The 18528-nt window shown below is 56.5% G+C and overlaps 1 protein-coding gene across 2 annotated transcripts; it reads left to right on the forward strand.

Annotated features, from left to right (window-relative positions):
• The first annotated feature begins 182 nt into the window (after positions 1 to 182).
• Positions 183 to 18396, forward strand: SELENON (selenoprotein N). Of its 2 annotated transcripts, none has more exons than XM_025374868.1 (11): positions 183 to 850; positions 5565 to 5698; positions 8810 to 9019; positions 9255 to 9379; positions 9913 to 10050; positions 11611 to 11692; positions 11847 to 12035; positions 12829 to 12934; positions 14074 to 14186; positions 14271 to 14372; positions 15697 to 18396. In XM_025374868.1, the coding sequence occupies exons 1-11, from the start codon at positions 535 to 537 to the stop codon at positions 15877 to 15879; spliced, it is 1698 nt and encodes a 565-aa protein (XP_025230653.1). In that variant the 5' UTR covers positions 183 to 534; the 3' UTR covers positions 15880 to 18396. The 2 variants fall into 2 exon arrangements, with proteins under 2 accessions (XP_025230653.1, XP_025230663.1); XM_025374878.1 differs by having other exon boundaries at positions 15709 to 18396.
• Positions 18397 to 18528: the final 132 nt, after the last annotated feature.

Genomic DNA, 18528 nt, shown 5'->3' on the forward strand with positions numbered 1-18528 from the left:
CCGCTCCCTGGCGCTGCTCGGAGCCCTGCTGGCCGCCGCCGCCGCCGCCGCCGCCGTCCGAGTCTGCGCCCGCCACGCCGAGGCCCAGGCGGCCGCGCGGCAGGTCCGGGCCCGAGCAGGCCGGGGCGGGGGCGCGGGAGCGGGGACTGAAGGGCAGAGCGTCGGCAGCAGGGGGAACATGGGCAGGGACGAGTCGGGGGAGGCGGGGGGCGGAGGGGGACCGGATGGGGGGAGCACGAGAAGGAGGGGACACGGGAGGCGGGTGGGGGAGCCTGGGGCCGGACTGATGGGGAGGAGGCGAACGGAGGTCACTGTAGAGCTGGGACAGACTGGAGGGGTCTGTCCAGAGGGGTGACCTGGACACAGTGAAGCTGGGACCCACAGAGTCTGCAAGGGGCACTGGGGAGCCCTGGGACAGTGAGGAGGGGACACAGGAGAGGACAGAAGGTGCAGGAGGAACAGGGCCAAGCAGCCAGGGCCAGGCCTAAGGCGGGCTGGGGACAAATTGGGAGGGGCAGTCGGACCAAACAGTGGATGAGCAGGGACCAGGAGGGACTGGAGGCTCTGGGGGCAGTTCAGAGGCGACATTTGCACAGATGGACCGGGAGGCCCTGGGAGGACTCAGGAAGATGGTGGGAGGAGGGGCTCCCACCATCCGGAAGCAACTGCTTGTTGGGGACCAGGAGACGAGGCCACCAACTGGTGCCCAGCCCAGTCACTCCTCCCAAGCAGGAATCAGCGCTGAAGACCCTGGGGACAGATGGCCTTTTTCTCTTTTCCTCCTTGGACACTGACGGGGATATGTACATCAGCCCTGAGGAGTTCAAACCCATTGCTGAGAAGCTAACAGGTACCAGGAGAGGCTGGCAGCTGGGGAGGCGGGCGCCTTGGCCACGGTATCTTCACTGAGCAGGAGGGGCTGTCTGGAGTGGAGGGAAGCCCCTGGGGTCTCAGAGGCCCTGGACTCCTCCCAGCTCTGACACTTTGTAGCTGGTGGCTTGGACTAGCTGCTCCGGCAACCCCTGAGCCTGTTTTTCTCAGACTTGTGAACAATAATACCAGTTAACATTCTTTGGTCTGCGAGGTGGCTCACGCCTATAATCCCAACACTTTGGGAGACAGAAGGATTGCTTGAGCCCAGGAGTTCAAGACCAGCCTGGCCAACATGGCAAAACCCCATCCCTACAAAAATACAGAAATTAGCCGGGTGTGGTGGCGCATGCCTGTAGTCCCAGCTACTTGGGAGGCTGAGGTGGGAGGATCACTTGAGGCCATGAGGCAGAGGTTGCAGTGAGTTGACATCACACCACTACACTCCAGCTTGGGTGACAGAGCGAGACCCTGTCTCAAAACAAACAAAGCAAAACCAAAAAAACAAAAACACCATTCCTTGGCCACCTCCTCCGTGCCAGGCATTTAAGTGCTTCATGTGGGTTCTCTCTTTACACCTCACCGTAGCCCTGGGAGATGGACACTGTCATGATCCCCATGTTTAATAGTTTGAGAGACTAAGACACAGGCAGGCTCCCCAGTTTCCCAAGCTAGAAAGGTGGGGAGCCAGGGCTAGAACTGGGGCCATCTGGCTCCAGGGTCCTGTACCAGCTCACAGGTTTCAGGAGTAGAGAAAAGAAATGCACAGTGACGAATATGCAGATTTCCAATAGACGACAGCTACAACTTTTTTTTTTTTTTTTAGACAGGGTCTTGTTCTATCACCCAGACTGGAGTGCAGTGGTGCAATCACGGCTCAGTGCAGCCTCAACTTCCCTGGCTCAGTTGATCCTCCTGCCTCAGTCTCCTGAGTAACGGACACAGGCATGTGCTGTCATGCTCAGCTGATTTTTCTATTTTTGTAGAGATACAGTCTCACTACGTTGCCTAGGCTGGTCTCAAACTCCTGGGCTCAAACGATCCTTCTACCTTGGCCTCCTAAAGTGCTGGAATTACAGGTGTGAACCACCGCGCCCAGCCAGGAGCTGTAACTATTATTACTAAATCTGAAACTCTGCTTAGGTGTTTTCAGATTCCTATTCCATTCTTTTTGTTGTTGTTGTTGAGCTGGAGTCTTGCTGTGTCTCCCAGGGTGGAGTGCAGTGGCGCGATCTCAGCTCACTGCAACCTCTGCCTCCCTGGTTCAAGCAATTCTCCTGCCTCAGCCGCCCCAGGAGCTGGGATTACAGGCGCCTACCACCACACCGGGCTGATTTTGTATTTTCAGTAGAGATGGGGTTTTGCCATGTTAGCCAGGCTAGTCTTGAACTCCTGACCTCAAGTGATCTGCCTGTCTCAGCCTCCCAAAGTGCTGGGATTACAGGCATGAGCCACTGTGTCCGGTCTCCTATTCCATTCTTGCTATCATTTTTGCCTAGTGCAGTCAGTGATTATTTATTTATTTATTTGGTTAAAGATGAGGGGCTGAAGGCTGAGGCAGGAGAATGGCATGAACCCAGGAGGCGGAGCTTGCAGTGAGCCAAGATCGCGCCACTGCACTCCAGCCTGGGTGACAGAGCGAGACTACGTCTCAAAAAAAAAAAAAGATGAGGGGCTGAAACATTCTAATGAATTATAAAATGCTTTTCTCGCTGCCCCCACCATCACCTCAACCTCTGTGTCCATTTTCTTCCAACTTCTTGTGACATTTCTTGAACTTAGGATCTTCGGCACCTACTTGTTACCCAGATTGCCTGTTGTAAATCAGTCATCGATGGGAAAGGCAAAAGAGACATGCTGGCTGTTTCGGGTGCATAAGCTCCAAAGCACTGTCACGGGCCTGCTGTTTTTCAGGGGTGTATTGGGTAGGTTGGCTCCGTGCTGGTCCGGTGACCTGTGATCGCTGCTAGAGGAGAAAGGTTGGATGGAAAATGCTAATGAGCTGGAGTGGATGTGTATCGATGTCTCGGTGGCAGGCAGTTCTGTCATGAAAGCAGATGGGCAGATAAGCAGATCGTCTCCTTGTGGCCTTGCCTGTACCTCTTATTTTGCATACACTTCTGAGCATTTGCACAGCCACCTCTTTGTCCTTTTTTGTGGCCAGAGTGAGAGTTCTCTCATAATGACATGTTAGCAAAGCTTGCTGGGCTTGAGGCGCACTTTTAATTTTTTGCACAGAAATCTTTTTCTCCAGCAGGGTGAAAGAATTCCCCCCATTACCTCTAGGCTGTGAATGCAAAAACGGACCAAGTTTTGAGAAATCAAAGGGGGGAAATCAAATCCAAGCAGGAAATGGAGCCAACTAGTTCTATTTGGTAGAGTTATGAGTGTGTTTAATTTTCTGCCTTATCCCTTAAAATTTTTACAAATTGCCTATAATGGGCAAATGTTACTCTTAAGTCAGGAAATAAAAGTTTTCATTAAAAAGCCAAAGGGCTGTAAAATGCTGAGTATTATTACTATAATTAATAACATTATTACCAACTCCATTTGACAAATGAGAAAGTAAAGGCTCAGAGAGGTGAAGTCCCTTCCCCAGATCATACAGCTAGGTGGTGGGGGAATCATTATTATTATTGTGTTGTTTTTGTTTTTTGTTTTTTTTCTGAGACGGAGTCTTACTCTGTCTCCCAGGCTGGAGTGCTCGGCTCACTCTCACTGCAACCTCTGCCTCCTGGGTTCAAGCGATTCTCCTGTCTCAGCCCCCCAGACTAAGCTGGGATGACAGGTGTGCACCACCATGCCCAGCTAATTTTGGTATTTTTAGTAGAGATGGGGTTTCTTTTTTTTTGAGATGGAGTCTCGCTGTGTCGCCCAGGCTGGAGTGCAGTGGCACGATCTCGGCTCACTGCAAGCTCCGCCTCCCGGGTTCACACCATTCTCCCACCTCAGCCTCCGAGTAGCTGGGACTACAGGCGCCCGCCACCACGCCCGGCTAGTTTTTTGTATTTTTAGTAGAGACGGGGTTTCGCCATGTTAGCCAGGATGGTCTTGATCTCCTGACCTCGTGATCCACCCGCCTCAGCCACCCAAAGTGCTGGGATTACAGGCGTGAGCCACCGCGCCCGGCCTGGGATGGGGTTTCATCATGTTGGTCATGAACTGGTCTTGAACCCCTAACCTCAGGTGATCCGCCAGCTTCGGCTTCCCAAAGTGCTGGGATTACAGGCATGAGCTGCCTTGGGAATCATTATTATTAGTATTTATCTGTGATATCAGTAAAATAATTGAATAAGCAAGGCCGACTAATAACCCTGCATATTCCTGTTGCTCCCTTCTTCTTGGGTTTCTAGATTGCGTTTTGGAAAGTTTTATTGCATTGACTTACAAATATAGAAATAAGTGATGCTTCAGAATAGGGATTTGCATCAGGAGCAGCAGGGAGCGCTTGTTAAAAGGGCAGTTTCCAGACTCCCACCCCTGCAGATTCTGATTCAGTAGGTCTGAGGTGGGTTGTGAGCATCTGTAGTTTAAAGGCATCCTGGGTGATTTTGAGGACTTCTGGTTGAGAACGGCTTTAATGCATCGTTCAGCCTGCTAGCCATTCAGTCAGCAAATGCCAGGCATCATCTCTCTACCACTACCCTGCCCTGAGAGGGCAGACAGGACAAGACCCACCCCCACCCCCCACCGGCTTCATTTTGTTACCGGTGACTATTACTCACCCCTTTTGAAATAGGCGTCATTTCTCCCTTAGCCCTTCAAAATGAATCCTTCCACACTGGGAAGGTTACAGACTTGCCAGATCTCTGAGCAGGAAAAGATCCAAGAAATAAAATCTAGCCACTGCCAGTCCAGCCCCTCCTGCAGCCGGGGCAGTTCCCCTTCCTTCCAAAACAGTAGAGGAAAGTGGGTCTCCTCACTCCCAAACCAGTGCTCTCCCTATGACACCAAAGAGCCTGTTTCTGTTTCTTGCTTCATTCATTACTCTGGTTCCCTTGACTGAGTTCCTCTCAGTCCCAGAAGACCCAGAAAAGGGTCATGGTTGGTCATGGGTTTCAAGTAAAACAGGCCTGGGTTTCTTTTTTTTTTTTTTTTTTTTTTTTCGGAGTCTTGCTCTGTCACCCAGGCTGGAGTGCAGTGGCCGGATCTCAGCTCACTGCAAGCTCCTCCTCTCGGGTTCACGCCATTCTCCTGCCTCAGCCTCCCGAGTAGCTGGGATTACAGGCACCCACCACTTCGCCCGGCTAGTTTTTTGTATTTTTTAGTAGAGACGGGGTTTCACCGTGTTAGCCAGGATGGTCTCGATCTCCTGACCTCGTGATCCGCCTGTCTCGGCCTCCCAAAGTGCTGGGATTACAGGCTTGAGCCACCGCGCCCGGCCTAGGCCTGGGTTTCAATCTCGATTCCTCCACCATCTAGCTATGTAACCTGGGGAAGTGACTTTACCTCTCTGAACCTTCACTTTCTTATTTGTCAAATGGAGTTGGTAATGTCATTATCTGCCTCCCTGGGCTATCCTGAAACTAAAATGTGATACACTGGTTGTTACTTTGGTGATTGTTAACTGTTAACACCCCAGCTACCCCCACCCCATGCCTGGCTGCGTTAATCACCAGCTAGTGTGGATGACCACGGAGAATTGAGCTCTGCAGCGTAAGGGCAGTGCTCCTCCGATGATCTGTGTCTCATAGGGTCAACTCCTGCGGCCAGCTACGAGGAGGAGGAGTTGCCCCCTGACCCTAGCGAGGAGACACTCACCATAGAAGCCCGATTCCAGCCTCTGCTCCCGGAGACCATGACCAAAAGCAAAGATGGCTTCCTAGGGGTGAGTAGGGGACCACAGGCAGTGGGATCATCTGTGTGCATCCGTCTCCTGAGGATGAGTTTCTGCTCCATTCATCTTTCTTTCCTCTGCCCTCTGTGTGCCCACTGGAGCCAGGCCCCATGCCAGGCCCTGGAGGTCCATGTGGCTGTGATGTTGTCCCTGCTGTCCAGGCATACAGCCTGCTGGGGGAGCAGGAGAGAGAAGCGTTAGTCTTCACCCCAGATGGGGGAATCTGGGATGACTTCCTAGAGGAAGTGACATCTGGTAGACTGCAGGAAGAGGATGAGGAGGGCTCAGCAGGGTGACTGAGCGCAGGTGGGGGGTCTCGGAGGAAGCAGCAGTGCAGTAGAGACCCTGTTAGTGCAGCTGTCCCACATACTATGGTGATTACTTCCCGCACATCCATCTCTTCCCCATAGGGTATAGCCTGATGCCTGCCTCCTGATAGGTACTCTGTTGAACTCTGATGATCTAGACCTAGGTTTGGTCCCCAGCAGAGGGCTGTGGGGTGGGGAGGGCACCTGAGAAGGTGGAGGTAGGAGGTGGATAGATGTTCTCCTTGCCAGCCCCTCCCCAGCCCGAGGCCCTTTGGACAGGGTCCTGAGCGCATTGCAGGATGAAGCTGCCTCAGCCCCTGCCTGCCCTTTTGCACTGTCTCCCACTCTCTCCTCCCCTCTGTGGGCTTCCTCTGTTCCAACCACACCAGACTTCCTTCCTTCCAAATGCCCAGGCTTTCTTCCAACTAGGAGCCTTCTCACACGCGGTTCCCCGTGCCAGGAACACTGCCTCTCTGTGCCCAGCCCACACCGACCCAGCCTTTTCATCTCAGCCAACGCCCCTTCAGTACGAACAGAGGCCTGAAGGCAGGAGTGCCAGGCTGGTCACCGAGGCCAGGCGGCTGGTGTGGCTGGGCCCAGGAGGCATGCAGGACCCACGCAGGGGCATCCTGGTCAGTGTGGCCAGGAGAGAAGGTGCCAGACCCCACCAAGGGCCTTGTTGCCTGCCTTTGGCCTTCATTCTGTGGCGGCTGAACACCAAGCAGATTTTAAATAAGACAGCCTCCTCATGAGACCTGGGCTTTCCAGGCCAGGGATGGGGCATGGGAAGAATGGGGAGAAATGGAGGCAAGAAGACCAGTTCTGGACGGGCGAGGGAGAGGAGATGGAGGGTAAGGGCAGCCTGGAGGATGCTGGGGAAGGAGGAAAGGGCAGGGAGCGGCTCCTCATGGACAATGGGTGGGCAGGAGTTGGATGACTCAAGCTTCTGGCTGGTGACCAGGGGCATGGTGGGCTGCTCGCCCAGATGGGAACTGTAGCGGGGGAGGGAGAAGGGGGCAGAGAATGAGGTCAGTCTGCACATGTTGAAGTTCAGTTCCCCAGGGGATGTTGGATGTCCGCCGCCCAGCAGCAGCCCCTTGGCAGTGCCCAACTCTAGAGCCTGGCGGCCACATGGCAAAAGAAACTCGGGAATGACCGTGAGGCTGGTGCCTGTGGCGGAATTGACACCTGGCCCAGCCCAGGGAAGCAGTGCTGGGGAGCCCCTTTCTTCCTTTCTTTTTTTTTTTTTGGAGACGGAGTGTCACTCTGTCGCCCAGGCTAGAGTGCAGTGGCACGATCTCAGCTCACTGCAAGCTCCACCTCCCGGGTTCAAGCAATTCTGCCTCAGCCTCCCAAGTAGCTGGGACTACAGGTGTCTGCCACCACGCCTGGCTAATTTCTTTGTATTTTTAGTAGAGACGGGATTTCACCATGTTGGCCAGGCCAGAATGGTCTCGATCTCCTGATTGATCCTCCCACCTCGGCCTCCCAAAGTGCTGGGATTATAGGCGTGAGCCACCGCGCCCGGCTGGGAGCCGCTTTCTTAACCTCATCACTGCAGGTTCAGGCAGGGACGGGAATTCCAAGGAGGAGCTCACAGGGAAGGGCACTGCCCATTTTGGTTCCTGTTTACTTGCCATCTCCCACTATAAGTTCCAAGAAGACAGGCTGCACAGTGTACTCTGAGAGAAACTTCCTATACATTAGGTGCAGAAAACATTTTGTGGAATGAACAAATGAATAAACGTGTTCTGCTCAGCCAAGGAGAGAGAGTGCAGCAGATAGGCAGGAGTCCAGGTAGTGGTCGAAACGGCTCTGACCTTCCACAGAAGGAGGTGGGAACCCATCTCTACGGGTTTGGCAGTGATGGGCTGATCTGAGCAGATGAGTCCCCACAGACAGCAAGAACTGGGGTGAGGCAGGAACAGCACCCCCAGCCCTGGCCCCCGAGCAGAGCCCCACCGAGCCCAGCACCCATCTCTGGCAGGTCCCCTGCAGGGGGTGGCCAGCCTACAAGCAGGACCCAGCAGGGCGGGCTCGGCCTGGCCCCGCATAGCCAGCTCTGCCTTGAGAACTGCCTGTTCAATCTCTCTCCATGGGAGCTCCCTGCACTGCTTTCCTCCCACCTCCCACCAAGCCTGAGCTCCTGCTGCCAGGGAGGTGGGGACAGGAGAGGGAACCTGCTGTTCCTCAAATGCTGGCTGATGTGTAGACAGCTCTGTGGTCTCTGAGCGTCCTCTTCAAGCCATCAGCTTGTCAGAGGCGAGGCAGGTCACTGATGAGGACTCAGGCTTAGGGAAGGCCTTTTGCCCAAGGTGGGGCAGTCTGTACTTAAGGCAGGGCCCTTCTGGGGGAGGCCTTCCTTCCCACTCCCTGTGGTCTCATCCTGCTCTTGACCCTAGAGATCTCACCTCAAACATGATTGGCCACCACCCTCATCGGACTTAGCTCCAAACCGAAATCCTGAGCTGGCCAGTGGGACATTAGTCCCTGGGAGGAGACTTGGAGAGGAGACTGGGGAGGGAGAGCAGGGCTGCTGGAAGGCCGGGGAAGCCAGGCAGGGTGGTGGCTCCCAAGGCTGGCCCATGGGCTTATGCATAGGAGCCTCTCTCTGGTGGGATATTGCTAAGCTTGTGGCCATCACTGGGGCAGGAAACTGCCTGGGATCCATCTGCTCCCTTGGTGTGGGCTGGCTCAGGGCTTGAGGGAGACCTCCACCCATGTGGGACACGAGGCCCCGGAGTCATGGTTCTTAGATATCTGGAGCCTGGAGCTTCGCTTTCCCCTGCCCCAGGTTTCCCGCCTCGCCCTGTCCGGCCTCCGAAACTGGACGGCCGCAGCCTCGCCAAGTGCAGTGTTTTCCGCCCGCCACTTCCAGCCCTTCCTTCCCCCGCCAGGCCAGGAGCTGGGCGAGCCCTGGTGGATCATCCCCAGTGAGCTGAGCGTGTTCACTGGCTACCTATCCAACAACCGCTTCTATCCGCCGCCGCCCAAGGGCAAGGAGGTGAGGACAGCCGGGGCGCGACCTGAGGCCCTCTGCCCCAGCCCAGGAGTGGCCACCCCTCTGTTTGCGCCTGGACCCCAGTGCCAGGCCTGCCCCACCTGCTCTCCTGCCTCCCTCTGGACCTGCCTCTTCCCCATGGGGCCCCTGGGCCTTTGGGTCTGGGCTGACCCCCACCCCAGTGGATCCAGGCTCAGCGGGACCCAGCAAGCCAGCACATACCTCCCACCGCCCCCAGGTCATCATCCACCGGCTCCTGAGCATGTTCCACCCTCGGCCCTTTGTGAAGACCCGCTTTGCCCCTCAGGGGGCTGTGGCTTGCCTGACTGCCATCAGTGACTTCTACTACACCGTGATGTTCCGGTGAGTGGGCCACACAGGCCAGCCTGGAGCTTCCGGGAGGCACAGCCGGTTTAGCGCCCAGAGGGGAGGGCCTGGCTTGAGCCCCCCAACTCTGTCTCTCCTCCCCCTGCCATCTCGGGGAAGCAGCTTTGGCTCTCTGAGCCTCAGTGTTCTCACCTGTGGATCGGGGTGCTGATGACTTCCTCGTAGGGCATGTAAGGGTTCCGAAAGAAAAAGCTGTGGAACTTGCTTGGCACGGGGCTGGTAGCCATGGCTGTGCCATCCACACAGAAGTGGGAAGGACATCCAGTCACACATGCCCTCCAGAAGCTGTGGGGGCTCAGGGAGGGGGTCCAGGCAGGGCTTCTGGAGGAGGGACATGTGACCTGGGCCTCGAAGGACAAGCAGCATTTGGAGGGCCTCGCTGCTGCCCCCTGGCCCATCCACCTCCACCCACACACTCAGCCTCCTCTCCCTGATGAGTCTGGCCAAGGCTTCCCGGGCTCCTGGGGAGAAGGTGGGCAGCTCTGGTGCAGGAGATTCCCTTCACACAGGATTCATGCCGAGTTCCAGCTCAGTGAGCCGCCCGACTTCCCCTTCTGGTTCTCCCCGGGTCAGTTCACCGGCCACATCATCCTCTCCAAAGACGCCACCCACGTGCGTGACTTCCGGCTCTTCGTGCCCAACCACAGGTGGGAGCTTGACCTCGGCCCAGCCTTGGCTCCCTCCTACAGCTTGTCCTGCTCCCCAGCTCCAGGAGCCTAGGGGCCGCTTCTGTCTCTGCCCCTTCCTTTGCTCCCCAGAGCCCATCTCGTGGGGCTGGCATGGGAGGAGGCGGCATAAGGCAGGCAAGAGGATGAGCTGATCACCCACCAGCTCTTCCCAGGCACCCCGTGGCCTGGCCCTCCACCTCTGTGCCTGGGACCCAGTGCAGCAGCCCATAGACTCTTCCTGAAGCTGGGCCTCCCCGCCCTCACACTGCTGACAGGCCCTAGTCAGCGCTGTAATCGCAGCCTGTGCGTGCCACCAAGGGGAAGGCCGGCAGCTAGGCAGGGACCCAGCTGTGGGGTCCAGGAAGGCTTCTCAGAAGAAGAGGGTCATCTCAGCAGAGACAAGGGGCTCTGAGGGTTTCGCTAGGCAGAGGAACAGCACATGCAAAGGCTTCCGGGACAGTGCTGCACCAGCTACCTGCCTGCCTCACCTCAGGGCTGTCCACCTGTCAGCAGAGTAGAGGACCCAGGAGGCCCTGGCTTCCAGTCTGTCCAGATTCCTAACTGATAGCAAGTGGCCACCTAGTAGGCCTGAGTGACCGCTCTACAGGGACAAGGCCTGGCTGGGAGCCAGGAGGTCTGCAGTTACGTCTCAACTGTGGCACCCACTGGCCGTGTGGCTGTGGGCAAGGCCCTGGCCCTCTGTAGGCCTGTTTCCTCATCTGCCAGATGGGAGACTGACTCCTGGCCTATTTCACCCACAGGGCAGGCGTGAGAGGATGGTTGGGATGACATGGGAGGAGAAAATTGCCCCTAGGAGTGGGGATGGCCTCCCTCCCTCCCCAGGGTGGGCAGAGCAGGGGCTTCCCAGTCAAAGTACCAGCCCTCGGGCTGGGCACACCTGCCCCCAACCCGGGGTTATTGAGGAGGGGGCCTGGACTGTATGGGACAGAAGGAGAGAGGCAGTGACCAGCTCCAGGACCAGCTGCTCCTGGGCTCATGTCTGAGGACCAGGCATCAGGGACTGCTGACCCCCGGGAGGTACCTAGCTCTGCCCTCTGCACCACCTGCTGCGGAGGTGGTGGTTTATCAGTGCTGGGGCTCCCCCGTGCGGCGGACCTGCAGATTGCACTGCTCGGCTCAGATTTCCTGCTGCCCACCAGAGGCCTGTGCAGGGACCACGGTGCTCACTTTCATTCCTGCCCCACCCTGTGACCCACTGTGAGGCACTGGCCGTCTCTCTGCCTCGAAGGGTCCTGGAGAATACACGGGCCATGGCTGTGCAGGCCCTTTGTGGATTGTGAGGGGCAGGGCCGGCGGACGGTGAAGTGGCTCCAGTGCCTTAGGAAGGGGCAGCCTGGTGGAAAGAGGGCCAGGACTCTGCAGCCAGAATCCCAGTGGCTCTGAGAGCAGGTGTTCACCTTGAGAAGCCTCAGTGTCCTCATCTGGAAAATGGAGACAGTTGCAGGTATTATGTGAGATAAAGTGTGACACAGATAATGGGCTTTGATGATGGTGTCACTCTGCCCTGGCCATCCCCAGGTCTCTGAATGTGGACATGGAGTGGCTTTATGGGGCCAGTGAAAGCAGCAACATGGAGGTGGACATCGGCTACATACCCCAGGTGAGCGCACAGGAGGCTCCCATCCAGGTGGGCCCGCTGCAGGGCCCCGCCCTTCCTCTGCAATGAGTGGAGCATCTTGGAGGTTCTCTCAGGGAGCCCCTGAGGATTCTTGCCCATCTCTGAGCCTTCCCCCCACCACTGACCTCTGGCCCAGATGGAGCTGGAGGCCATGGGCCCCTCAGTGCCCTCGGTGATTCTGGATGAGGATGGCAGCGTGATCGACAGCCACCTGCCCTCGGGGGAGTCCCTGCAGTTTGTGTTTGAGGAGATCAAGTGGCAGCAGGAGCTGAGCTGGGAGGAGGCTGCCCGGCGCCTGGAGGTGGCCATGTACCCCTTCAAGAAGGTGAGGCTGGGCGGGGTGAAGGCCAGGGTCAGGTTGCACGGGCAGAGGCTGGGAGCTGTGGAGCAGCAGCTGGGCACAGGTGCTGGCGTGTGTTCAGGGCTTGCTACTGAGGCTGTCTCACTGTTGTGCCCAGCGTGTGCCAGTGGGGCTTCCCTGCTGCCATTTGGAACTTAGAGGAAGAGGCCAGGTGCAATGGCTCATGCCTATAATCCAAAACTTTGGGAGGCTGAGGCCGAGAATCACTTGTAGCCAGGAGTTCAAGAGCAGTCTGGGCAACATAGCGAGACTGCATATCTACAAAAATTTTTTTTAATTACCTGGGGGTGGTGTTAGCACGCACCTGTAGTACTAAACCTTTCGGGAGGCCGAGGCAGGAGGACTGCTTGAGCCCAGGAGTTCAAGGCTGCAATGAGCTATGATTGTGCCACTGCACTACAGCCTGGGCAACAGAGTGAGACTCCATCTCAAAGAAAAAATAAATGAAAATAATAATAATAAATAGAACTTTGAGGAGACATCCATCCCCTGGCTCAGCAGCACCCCCTTCACACACACATACAAACACACTAACATATATACACACACACATATACACACATATATACAAACATACACAAACATATACCTACACATGCAAATGTACATATACACAAACATGTATACACACAGATATGCCTACACACAAACTCACACGTATACACACACACATACTTGCACACACTACAGACTCACAGCCCGAGTGGGACCCTGGCCGCTTTGATGATGGCTTCTCTCTGTCTCGGCGTGGCCCCAGGTCTCCTACTTGCCATTCACTGAGGCCTTCGACCGAGCCAAGGCTGAGAACAAGCTGGTGCACTCGATCCTGCTGTGGGGGGCCCTGGACGACCAGTCCTGCTGAGGTGAGGGGCTCGGCTGAATCTAAGGGGAGCAGGGGGAAAAGTCCACACCTTGTTGGGTACCGGAGACTCTGAAACCAATGGGACTCTCCTGTTGAGTCATGAGGGCCCCGGGGTCTGCCCAGGGTAGGGGCGTGGGGTGGGGGACTGCCCAGGGTAGGGGCGTGGGGTGAGGGCCTGGGAGTTTCTGTGCTGAGCCCAGTGGGAGCTACCAGATGCTGAAGAAAGGGCCCTGGCAGGCTGGGTTCAAACTCAGCCATTGTCAGCTTGGTAACCTTGACCAAGTGTCTTCCCCTCCCCGAGCCTCAGTTTTCTCAATAGTAAGAAGGGATAATACACTTACCTCTCAGAGCTGTGGACATGGGGGTGAAAGTGCCACATACACTGTGAAGTCTAAGTGTATATACACTTATATACATGTAAGAGGGAAAATCAGGCCAGAGGCTGGTCTTGTGTTAATTTATTCAGAAAATTCACCAGAGACCTCCTAGATGCAACGTTCTTTGGATGGGCACAAAGATGAATGAAACAGTGCCCCGCCCTCACCCTGTCAGCCATCAGTGTAGCAGTGGGCTGAGTGCTGGCGTCCCACAGTGAGGAAGTCAGAAAGGGTCCCTGCCCTCAAAGGGGGAGACACAGTGCAAAGGCAGACACCGAATGAGTCGTACAAGCACGGTGAGTGTTCTACAGGGGACAGTCCAGAGTGGCACCAGAGTGTATATCTGGGGGTCAGGGAAGGCTTTGTGAAGACAGTGATATTTACGCTGAGACTCTGAAGGATGAGTAGGAGTTTGTCAAGTGACCGGATGGAGTGTTCCAGGTAGAGGAACAGCCTGTGCAAAGGCCCTGGGACACAGAACGTTCATTGGATTTAAGAAGCTGTCACTGTCTGCAAGTCCCTGGGGCCAGGTAGAACCCCTAACCCTAATCTCAGCCCAGGATGCGGGTGTATTATGGATGTTAATTCCAACTACCATTTATTCAGTACCTACTCTGCCTCAGGCTCTTTGAATCTGTTATTTCACTTGGGTGCAGAGACTGTTCTGCAGTGCGTGAGGTCTCCCCAAAGCAAGATTGCACCCCAGCAAGATGTGGGGGTGCCTCACACTTCTGTCTTCCAGCTTTTTCCTCTTCCTGCACAGGTTCAGGGCGGACTCTCCGGGAGACTGTCCTGGAAAGTTCGCCCATCCTCACCCTGCTCAACGAGAGCTTCATCAGCACCTGGTCCCTGGTGAAGGAGCTGGAGGAGCTGCAGGTGAGCCGGCGGGTGGGCAGGAACAGGAGCCTCCCGAACAGTGGTGGGGGCCACGGCATCAGGAGTATGCAACTGTCCCCACAGAACAACCAGGAGAACCCGTCCCATCAGAAGCTGGCTGGCCTGCACCTGGAGAAGTACAGCTTCCCGGTGGAGATGATGATCTGCCTGCCCAATGGCACCGTGGTAGGCGCCCTCACCCAGACCCCACGGGGCCCAGGGAGCAACCAGCAGGGGGCCTGGATGTGCAGGCTTCATCAGGTTTCGGGTCTGGCCCTGCCACTTCCTGGCTGCAAAGCCTCAAGCTGGTCTCTTACCCAGTCTAAGCCTCGGTCGTCCCCATGTAGAAACAGGAATCGTGATGCAGGTGTTGGTCATCGGGGGCTGTACAGCAGCGAGCATAGTCCCGAGGCAGAGTCAGCGCCTGGCTAGAAACACGGCCTGGAAGGGAAGGCTTGCCTTGGACCATGGCAGCCAGTCCTGGGATGGAAGGGGAGGGAGTAGCCGGACCTTGTGACAGAGAAGACCAGGAGAGGGCCCTGAGCCAAGGTTCAAGACCCCACCTCTCCCTAAGGGCCCTTAGCACTCAGCAAGTCTTCTCACGGGGGCCTCACAGCAGCTTTGGGAGACGGATGATCATGAATGCCCATTTTATAAACAAGGAAAGAGGCCCAGAAAAGTTCAGAGACTGGACAAATGTTGCAGTTAATTAAGTGCAGCTGGCTTTGAACCAAGGCCTGCCCTCGAGCCTCAGATCTCCAGCTCTTCTGATCAAAGCGACCCCTTATCCTTTAAGTCCCAAGGCATGGTTAATGTGGGACCCAGGGCCGTAGGAGGAGGTCAGCTTCCTCAGGATCTTAGGACGGGAGCAGGTCAGGAGCAGGGGCTGGCACGGGCGAGGTGTCCAGTGAGGGCTCGGTGCAAAGGAAGGGGCACCAGGCAGAAGGCATCGGCTGTCCCAGGCACAGGGTGATGAGATGGTGTCGGGGAACTGCTTGGGAGAACCAGGCCTCCCACTCATATGAATGTTGGTTGAATGCTGATTCATTCGTCTGTTCATCTGCTGGGCACCTACTCTGTGCCAGGCACAAAGATAAAGACATGCCCCTGTGCTGAAAGAGCTCACTGTCTGGAGCGGGAGGCCAAAGGAGAGGCCCGTGGTGCGTGAGGCCCCAGTGAGAGAAGTGAGCACGGAGTTCAGGATGGAGTCCGGGGCCACAGGAACAGAGGAGAGAGAGGTCATTTCGGGGGGCGGAGGCAGAGGGCTAGTGAAGAGGTGATGTTGGAAAGTGTTGGGTTTTCACCTGGTAGGCAAGGCAGGGAGGTGCCCCTCGTCAGACACAGGGTGATGAGGTGGTGTCGGGTGCTGGCGAGGGCTTACGGCAGCACTGCCTGCCCACCATCACCTCAGACAAGGACAGTCAAGGCCTGATAGCGTCCCTGCTTCTCCCCACAGAGCAGAGGGCACGGGGAGCCTGGGGGCCCCCTCCATCCCACTCTCCTCACCCAGCCCTTCTCCCAGGTCCACCACATCAATGCCAACTACTTCTTGGACATCACCTCCATGAAGCCCGAGGAAGTCGAGAGCCATCTCTTCAGCTTCTCATCCACCTTTGAAGACCCATCCACGGCCACCTACATGCAGTTCCTGAAGGAGGGACTCCGGCGTGGCCTGCCCCTCCTCCAGCCCTAGAGTGCCTGCGGGGCCAGACGGGATCTGATGCACAGGCCCCCGCGCCCCAGAGCCAGAGTGTTCCTCAGCCCGTTTCAGACTGCAGATGCCGCCCACTCCCACCCCACTCCTAGGCTGCCTTGGGGGGTACAAGCTCCACTGACGGTGGCCATCACAGCCTTGGCTCCATGGTGGCGGGTAGACAAGGGGTGCCTGGGCTGGCTGGGCAGAGGAACCTCTAGCTCTGACTGTCACTCTCTGCTCTCCCTACCCATTTGGCTCTGGAAAGCTGCTTGGCACCCCCAGATCAGGGCCTGGGTGAACTCTCTGGACCTCTTCCAGTGAGCCGCACAGTCTAGGCCCTTGTTGGGTGAAGAATGGAAGGAGGAGCAGGCTAGGAAGACACGGCCACCACCCTCTCCTTGCTTTCAGCCCTTCCCACAGGAAACATCCAGAAGCCCCAGCCAGGAGGGGCCAGGCTTCCAAGGCGGCTCTCCTGTTTATCTAGAGCCTTCCTTCCTGGCCACACCCTGGGCTGCCCTCCTGTGCCTGATGTCCCCAGCTGGGGTCGGTCTCAGCAGGAGCCAGTCTTCTGGAGCCTCTGGGCAGAACCCTCCATTGAAGTGGAAATCAGACTGGACCCCCTGCGGCTTCCCTGACCACGCCACTGACCAGATGTCTGGGGAAGTTTACTGTGAAGGGGCTTCTGCCTTTAGCAATGGGGCGCACTAAGGGGGTTCCTGAGGCCTAGAGCCAAAGCACTCCCACCACCTACCTTAGCACAGGGTCTCCGCAGGACTGCGGGAGCCAGCGCTTCTGCCGCCCCTCCTGCCCCTCAGACCTCGCATCCACAGAAGCACAGCCCGGCCAAAGACCACAGCCTTCTCCAGAGCCGGCGCTGTCCGGCAACCAGGGGTGCCCCAGGCTAGCTCTTCTACCACTGGGGCACCACGGACTCCCCTTGGCCACTCTTGGGACTTTGGTCCACGTCCTGAGCCACTGACCACGGCCAGTCTTTCTTTTTATATGTGCAGAAAAGTGTTTTTATACAAACTTTCTCATGGTTTGTAGGTATTTTTTTATAACCCCAGTGCTGAGGAGAAAGGAGGGGCAGTGGCTTCCCCAGCAGCAGCCCCATGATGGCTGAATCCGAAATCCTCGATGGGTCCAGCTTGATGCCTTTGCAGCTGCACCTATGGGAAGAAATCGTCCTCTCTTCCTTCTCCTCTTCAGCTTTTTAAAAACAGTCCTCAGAGATCCACCACCCCCCAGCACTGTCCCATCCTCTCCACGCAGGCCCACAGGTGCACCCGCACTCTTTCATTAAGGCCTTGAAGTCAGGCTGCCCCCTCCCCAGCCCCCAGTTCTCTCCCCACCCCCTCACCCCACCCGGGGCTCACTCTTAAACCTGGCAGCGGAGGAAGGAAGGCAGACATCTCTGCAGCCACTCCTGGGCCTTCTATTCGCCGAGTTACCCCGCTTGCCTTGGGCGTGTTCACTGAGCCTTCCCCAGCCAGTCTTGTTCTGAGTTTTGTTTTGTATTGTTTTGAGATGGAGTCTTGCTCTGTCACTCAGGCTGGAGTGCTACGGCATGATCTTGGCTCGCTGCAACCCCCCCCCAACCCTGGTTCAAGCAATTCTGCCTCAGCCTACCTAATAGCTGGGATTACAGGTGCATGCCACCACACCCGGCTAATTTTTGTATTTTTTAGTAGAGATGGGGTTTCACCATATTGGTCAGGCTGGTCTGGAACTCCTGAACTCAGGTGATCCACCTGCCTCAGCCTCCCAAATTGCTGGGATTACAGGCGTGAGCCACACGCCCAACCTTGTTCTTAATTTTGTATTATCCAATCATTGCTAATATTACATGCACTTTCTCACTTAATCCTCACGACAAGCTTGTGAGGCAGATGCTCATTGTTCCCATCTTGATGAAACTTGAGTCTCAGGGAGGTGAAGTGACTTGCCCAGGGTCACTCAGCCAGGTAGAGTTCAGATTCAAACCCACATGTGGCTCCAAAGCCTGCGTCTGGATTTGGGGGTGTTTTTTGGCACGGCACCATCGCCTCTCTCCCTGCCTGTTTTCCCCAAAATGGAAAGGAAGGCCTTTTAAACCAGAGTGTCTCACTCCCCTCCGACCTCCAGGCCAGGCATGAGCCAGCCAGCTCAGCCAGGCTCCCTGTGTCCTGAGAGGAAGTGCCCCCATCCCCCATGCCCCTTACGGGGAGGGAGGGCACCTGATGTTCTCTGCGCCTCCCCCATCCTGTCAGGGACTGGTGGGAGGGCAGGGGAGCCCACGCGAACCCTTCTCCCGCTGCTCTGGGAGAGTCAGTTCCGCATTGAGCCAGCCTGGTCCCATGGAAAATGCTGGTGGCCTGCGCTTTCTGAGGCCTCATCTGATGCCTCTGTAGTTCCTGTCCCCCACCAGGCCTTGAGGCTCAGGGTAGGAGAGGGCCCCTGGCTGCCCTCCTGTCACTCCTCTACCACTTCCCTCCCCTGTCCTCAACCTGCCCTGTAATAAAATTAGAGAAGACTGACTAGAGTGGTTCTAAGTGCTTTTCCTTTGAGTGGCATGTTCAGCTCTGTCCTTCCATGCGGCGGCTCCCTCCTGGGGTGGACTTGGCTGGAATGCTTTCAGGGACTATCTTACCTATCGAGGGCTTGAGT

The sequence above is a fragment of the Theropithecus gelada genome, chromosome 1 (genome assembly GCF_003255815.1).
Source record: "Theropithecus gelada isolate Dixy chromosome 1, Tgel_1.0, whole genome shotgun sequence".
Taxonomy (NCBI): domain Eukaryota; kingdom Metazoa; phylum Chordata; class Mammalia; order Primates; family Cercopithecidae; genus Theropithecus; species Theropithecus gelada.